Source organism: Microtus ochrogaster, unplaced genomic scaffold (assembly GCF_000317375.1).
Source record: "Microtus ochrogaster isolate Prairie Vole_2 unplaced genomic scaffold, MicOch1.0 UNK6, whole genome shotgun sequence".
Taxonomy (NCBI): Eukaryota; Metazoa; Chordata; class Mammalia; order Rodentia; family Cricetidae; genus Microtus; species Microtus ochrogaster.
Genome location: NW_004949104.1, coordinates 10,986,908 through 10,993,835, shown reverse-complemented (window position 1 = coordinate 10,993,835; position 6,928 = coordinate 10,986,908). Strand labels below are relative to the sequence as shown.

Below are 6,928 nucleotides of genomic sequence, written 5' to 3'. Positions count from 1 at the left end.
AGAGTTGAACAAATGCGGTTAGGATAATTTTGCTCAACACTCATATATATGGGGACCAACTTGAAACTCAGAGAGGTTAAACATTCTAGCCAAGGTCACAGAGCTTTGCTAGGTTCGTGCTTTGAGTCTCTGTGGGGGGGGGCGGCAGGCAGATAAGGGATCTTTCCTTCTCTCTACTGAAATGTTTTTAAGCAATTTTTCTAGCTCAGGGCAAGCAGCCCCGCAGCCCTGTTCCCCATCAGTGTTGTGACTTGCTTGGTTCATCCTCATTCTTCAACTTGTTTTGTTTTTTCTAGGAAGCTCCAGCTGTGTCCGGTTGAGTGAGGAGACTAGCTGGTTTGGGCCAGGTCCAGCAGTCGCCCCACCTCCTTGGCAGGCTGGTGGCAGACAACAGCTGACGCCAGAGAGTTTCTCACGTGATCACCGCAGCTCCCTGCTCCAGTCCTTGTCCCCGAGAGTCCGAGTGGGCACTTCCAGGGACTCCTGTGGCGTGCACCAGGTAGGTATCCTAATCCCGAAAGTCTGCAGCAGGACGGCGTAGGGTGCGGGCGTGTGTGTGTGTGGGGGGCGGGGGGGATGACTGGAGGGAGGGGTGGAGCAGTGAGAGTGGAGACGCGGCCAGCACTATCGGATAGACTTGGGACAGGCTCTCTGTGTCCCTTCCGGGCTCTTAAAGTTGCGGGAACACCTACGGTTGGCTTCAAGTTGTCCCACAGGGTCCTACTGGTCCTTCCCCTTCTCTTGTTCCCCACCTGGGGACAGCGGCTTTGCCCTTCCTTCCTCTGAGCTTCGGCCTCTTGCCCCATAACAGACCTTTCCCCTTTTCTCTCTGCTGACTTAGCTGTGTGCTTCGGGGCGTTGGAGAGACAATTAATCAGTGACAGGAAGCCCAGCTGCAGTCAGACAAGCCTCAAGGCCGGTCCCAGGAGTCTCCGGTCTCCCACCTGTGCCTGCCATGGTGCCACTGAAGGTGCTGCTGCTCCTGTCGGGAGTTCTGGGGGCTCTTGCTGAGCTCTGTGGTGAGTAACCAGCCACGGACTGGAGCCTGCTGCTTCCTGAGTCTCGAGGAGGGATGGCTGCCGCTGCCATCCCCTTGCTATATTTGGGGAATCAGAAGCTCCGGGTGGGCATGGGGAAGCTTACTTGTCCCTCAGGTCTCCTACAGACGTTTAGGCTTAACTGGACGTTAGTGCTTGGGCGTGCTTAGTGGATGCCCCCCTCCCCACCCCCATATCCAGCAATCCGTTCATTTACTCACTGGACACTCGGGAAACCTCTCTGGGGCAGGCCAGAATTTCGTTTGGAGAAAGAATGGGGAGTATATTGGTCTGATCCCAGCCCTCCTAGAGTTTGTATTCTAGAGAAGGTGTTGGCAAAGGCATGGGTTGCCAAACTGGGTTACCGTGAGTGATGCAGAGTCAACCTGGGGCAACAATAGAAAGCCACAGGGAGGGGCCCATCACTCAGGGAGAGAGGTTGGAAAGGGCATGCAGAGACTGGACCCAAAGCAGGACAAGAAGCTGAGAAAGGAGGGAGTAAGAGGCAAGCATCCCAGGCCCAGGACGGTGCCTGGAGGCCCTGCCTGCTCCGGCTATTTGTCCCAGGGCTGTAGTCCCCAAGAAATCTCTTGTGGATTCGAGGGAACTCTCAAAGCATGACTGTGAGCCTCAGGTTCCAGGTTTAGGCACATTCATGCCCTGGGACCAGCAGGAAGCAGTAAGGCTATATGGCTCACTTCTCCCCTTCAGTCCACGTACCCTGCAAATGCATTCTCAGGTGACCTTGGGCAAACCCTGGGCTACAGGTGTCAGATGAAGAAGTCAAGGGGCAGAGGGACCAAATGACCTACTCACGGGGCCCCAGCTCCAGCAGAACTTTACTGGACTCAATTCTTGGGATTTCAGGCCCGCCTTGTTTCTAGGCACCTGGAATCTCTGACCATGTCCTACTAAAGCACCTCATCCTTGTGCCCCGGATTACTGTCCAGACAGTTCTCAGGGATTCCGCCAGCAAGCCAGAGATTCCCTTCTTGCCCGCTTCATCTCCAAAGCCCCTTCCTTCACCATCCTGAGAGCTTTGGGAGTTTGGGGTGCAGTTCCTTCAACACTCCCGGCCTCCTGTGTCTTGTAAAGTGAGCAGAGGCTGTCCCTCCTGCCTTCCTCCTCGGTGCCCTGTGAGGACACCACACCCTGCCTGTTCAGCTTCAGGCTCTGTATGCAATGAAGTGGAAAGGACCGTTCACTAAAACCTACACAAAGAGGGCCCCTGGGCTTCTGTGTGCCCGCCGGTCAGTCCTCAGGTGAGAGGGCTGGGGAGCCCTGTGAACTGCACGCCCTAGTGTGGGGGTAGGAGACCTGTCAGGGTTCTCTAGAGGAACAGAACTGATGGAATGAACATGTATTTTAAAAGAATTTAGACTGGCTTGCAAGGTGTGGTCTTGGTGGTCCAACAATGGCTGTCTCTTGATGGAAAGTCTGAGAATCTCGTAGTTGTCCAGTTGATGAGGGTGCTGATCTCTGAGACCTAATCTCTGCTGGAGTTCTGGAGGATTCCTGGAGATTGCTGGTCCTCAGGAGTATGTTGGAATCATGAAGAAGGTGGATTTAATACCAGCCCCAGTAATGGAGTAGATGAATTTGCCAGTGAGAGTGAGGGCAAGCAGGCAAAAAACTAAGTTCCCCCCCCATCTCTCTCTCTCTCTCTCTCTTTTTTTTTTTTTTTTGGTTTTTCGAAATAGGGTTTCTCTGTGGCTTTGGAGCCTGTCCTGGAACTAGCTCTGTAGAGCAGGCTGGTCTCGAACTCACAGAGATCCGCCTGCCTCTGCCTCCCGAGTGCTGGGATTAAAGGCGTGCGCCACCATCGCCCGGCCTCTCTCATTTTTTTAAAAGATTTATTTATTTATTATATACACAGTGTTCTGCCTGCATGTACATCTGAAGGCCAGAAGAGGGCACCAGATCTCATTACAGATGGTTGTGAACCACTGTGTGGGTGCTGGGAATTGAACTTAGGACCTCTGGAAGAGCAGCCAGTGCTCTTAACCACTGAGCCATCTCATCTCTCCAGCCCTTCCCCCTATCTCTTATCTGCCATCAGGAAGTTTGGCCCAGATTTCGAGTGCATCATCTTCCTGCTTCAAATTCTAATCTCACTAAGAAAACCCCTTAATAGAGCGTCCAGCAGCTTCGGGGTTTTGTTGATCCAGATGCAGTCAAGTTGACAACTGAGATTAACTATCATAGGAACCTTGCCTAAGGCTACTTTTTCTAGCTTGAGTGAATCTGCCTGTCTCTTTTCTGCTAAAGAGAGTAAATTGTGTCATTTCCCCTTCCCAGGGCAAGTGAGTCCCTCTTAGGGTGTGTGTGCGCGTGTGCGGGAGCAGGAGGAGGGGAGGGAGGGGGAACTGTGGTTGGTGTGTACAATGAATAAAAATGTAAAATAAAAGAGCAAGTTGTGGTTTCCAGCCCCCTATCATAGGCAAGACCTCCAAGACAATCCAGTCTTCCCCACTTGAGTTTGGGCCCTTCCCAAGGAAGGAAAGCAGCCATCAACTGGAATCCGGGCATGGCCCTGAGATTTCTGCTACCAGGGTATTTCTGTATCTTGGCTACAGATTTTCAGGCTAATCCCCAGTTGTGACAGGTTGTGAGTGACTGGTCTCCCAGTCAGAGACCCTTTCCACTGAAATAGGGATGGCAGAAAAAGTGGCCTTTCAAGGTTTGAGTGGAGGAGTTTCCTCAGGCAGCTGGGGAATCAGCTGACAGAGTCCAGCATGTGAAGATTTGTTGTGGAACATTCCCAGCATGAGGGTTGGAGTTTCGATCAGAGCAAGGGGAGGGGATTGCAGCCTGACACAGGCTTGACTCTGAAGTACCATGAAAGACAGCCTGACTTTGAATTTCTGATTTCTCTTCTGTGCAAAACAACGGTGGAACTATCGACACCACAGAGCTGCCGTGAGGGTCTGGGAGCCTGGACTTACTACTGATAGGTGTGGTGGTTGCCTGGCAATAACATCCTTTGATCTCACTCCATCACCTCTCCTTGGCCCACACTAACTCCTCTTAGGGGATGCCTGCTTTCCTGTGTAGGCGCCGCCTTTTGTCATAGCAGACATTTGTCTACACGGTGGGTGTGGGCTGTGTGGTAATGGGAACTGGGACATGTATTTCCCAGAGAAGGTTTTATCTGGTAAGGAGGTTAGAATAGTGGCTTGCTAGTGGCATAGCCCTGAGTCCTCCCTCACACCATTTTCTTTCCTCAGTAATACCACAGATGGACAGCCAGCTGGTAGAGAAGCTGGGCCAGCAGCTCTTACCTTGGATGGACCGGATCTCCTCAGAGCAATTGAACCCCAGCGTCTATGTTGGCCTGCGCCTTTCCAGTATGCAGGCAGGGACCAAGGAGGACCTCTACCTGCACAGCCTCAAGCTCGATTATCAGCAGTGCCTCCTGGGGTATTGCTACTCTCTCTCTCCTCTTTCCCCATGACTTGATCCATGTCATAAGAGATAGGAGACTGGGTTCTCTCATCTGGGTGTTTGTGGCTTTTTGACAAACTCTAGGTGTATTTTGTCTTCCTTGGGCCTTCCTCCATCTGCAGAGTGAAGGGGTAAGTGGTGGTACTAGGCCAGAGATGCTGACATGTGTCCTTTGTCCTGAAACTGCATTCCCCTGATTCCTGAAGCAACACCTAATTCTTCATGTGCTCCTGACTTGTGCCTGAGACAGACATCACTAATCCATGAGCCCCAAAGTAGCACTTAACTCTTTCTGTGCTCCCTACCTGTACCCAAGGCAGACATCACTAATCCATAACCAGATATGTGATTATGTGATTGTATATTGGTACAAAGAAGTAGTATCTAACTCATTCTGTAGTTTATTCATGTGCTAAAGACAGACACTACTAATCCACAGCTGTGTTCTTTCATGCAGAACCTAGAAGCAACATATTTCTGTGCTCTTTCTCCAAGGAGTGGCCATGAAAGAGAGGCCTGCTCTGGAGTGTGAGTGAGGTGAAGAATAAGAAAAAGCCACGAGTCACCAGATGTAGTGGTTCATGCATTTAATCCCAGCACTTGGGAGGCAGAAACAGGCAGATCTCTGTGAGTTCAAGGTCAGCCTGGTCTACAGAGTGAGTTCCTGGGCTGCCAGGGCTGTGTAGAGAGATCCTGTCTTCAAAAACAAAAACAAAAAACAAAACAAAACAAAAAAAAAAAAGAAAAAAGAAAAAGGGGAAAAAGCCATGAAATACCTTCCTGATTTAATTCCTTCTCAAGACAGAGATGCAGGGAAGGGAGAGGAAATGTAGGGAGAGTGCATGGCCTGGCTGGAGGCCAAGCTAGGAGATCTGGCGTGGGCACCCTTATGGTTCTTCCTGGAATTTAACTTTCTAAGTGTCTGCGGCATGTGTCCCCACCAGCACAGCTGACTGCCAGTTCTTCTTTGTGACCTTAGTGGAGGTTGTTCCGTCCACTAGGCTCGCACACACATGGGGGCAGACCACCAAAGGTTCTTATACCAGAAGCAAACTTTATTCCAGGAAAAAAAAATAAAAAAATAAATCTCCATGAGGCACAAAAAACTTATCAGCTATCTGAGACCACGGCCGGAGATGGACTTGTAAGGCTGTGGCAAAGGCTGGTTTCTGAACTCCTCCTTTTATAGCAAGCATTAGGGAATAACAAAAGAGTTTTACAATCTCAAGGTAAAACTCAGATGCAAACTGCCCTTCTTTGCAATTTCCATTAGCAGTTAAACTAGTGTTTGTATTTAGTCCCTTGCTTTCCCTGGCATTCCTTAGACAGTGTTTACCAAGGCTCTGCACCTCCCCTGAGACTGCCAGTTTCACAAAGCAGAGAAGGGTAGGGGACAATATAAAACCAAAATCAAAAGTCACGTACATTCCATCATTTAAAAGTTAACTCAGCTCAAATCAATTGCTGGTCATGAGTGGTCAGGGGGTTATCTAGAAGCTGATCCTCGTTTACAGAGGGCCGCTTCAGCCTCACAAAGAGAGCTAAGGGTTGCAAAGAAGAGTAACCCACTGTTAATAGTTAATCCCTAAGCTGCTGAGAAAGCAGCTGACAGCCTGCTCTCATCCTCCTAGGCTTACAACTTTATATTGTTTATTTCTACATTCCTATTCCTGGAATCTACATTTCTATATTCTTTCTCTTGGGCCCTTCAGAGGTGATCCCAAGTCAGGCTTACCAAGGGGACAGTTTCTCATAAAAGCGTATGGACTTGCCTGTCCTAGGTCTGTCTCCAGGGATGACAACAGCGGCTGCCAGACCAAGCCTTCGGCAGGCCACCTGGCCCTCTACCTGCTTGCCCTCAGGGCCAACTGCGAGTTCGTTGGGAGCCGCAAGGGGGACCGGCTGGTCTCACAGCTCAAGTGGTTCTTGGAGGATGAGAAAAATGCCATTGGTGAGAAAGATGCCATCTGAGTGGTTAGGGACCTCTGGGAGGGCTCATCAATTCGCTCTGTTGTTTGTACTTTCGAGGCAGGCCTCATATTTGCAATTGTTCTCAGTAAACGGTGTTCTGGGTGAGAGTCGGAGCTTTGGTTTTCTTTCCAGGCCTCTTCTCACCCCCACCCTCACCCCTGTCCACATCAAGTCCTCCCAGGGCAGTGGTCTTCCTAACGAGGCCCTAATGAGACAGTGCCTCATGCTGTGGTGACCTCCGACCTTATATAAAACTGTCATTGCTGCTTCGTAACTGTAGTTATGCTACTATTATGAATCGTAATGTAAATAACTGTGTTTCCCAATGGTCTTAGGAGACCCCTGTGAAAAGATCATCAAAGCTACAAAGGGGTCAAGACCCACGATTGAGAAACACTGATGTGGAGGCTCAGGCTGGACCCAGGAACAATCTGCCGGGCTGCTCAGTCACCAAGACTGGCCTGTTGTCTAGCTCT

At 50.4% G+C, this 6,928-nt stretch overlaps 1 protein-coding gene across 1 annotated transcript in view; it reads left to right on the top strand.

The window, feature by feature from the left end:
• Positions 1 to 408: 408 nt before the first annotated feature.
• Positions 409 to 6,928, top strand: part of Tcn2 (transcobalamin 2) — a 15,144-nt gene continuing 8,624 nt past the window's right edge. The window contains exons 1-4 of the mRNA XM_005366117.3: positions 409 to 499; positions 842 to 1,019; positions 4,265 to 4,457; positions 6,263 to 6,432. Coding sequence (XP_005366174.1) covers positions 956 to 1,019; positions 4,265 to 4,457; positions 6,263 to 6,432 — 427 coding nt within the window. The 5' untranslated portion in view covers positions 409 to 499; positions 842 to 955. The remainder of the gene's footprint in view (positions 500 to 841; positions 1,020 to 4,264; positions 4,458 to 6,262; positions 6,433 to 6,928) is intronic.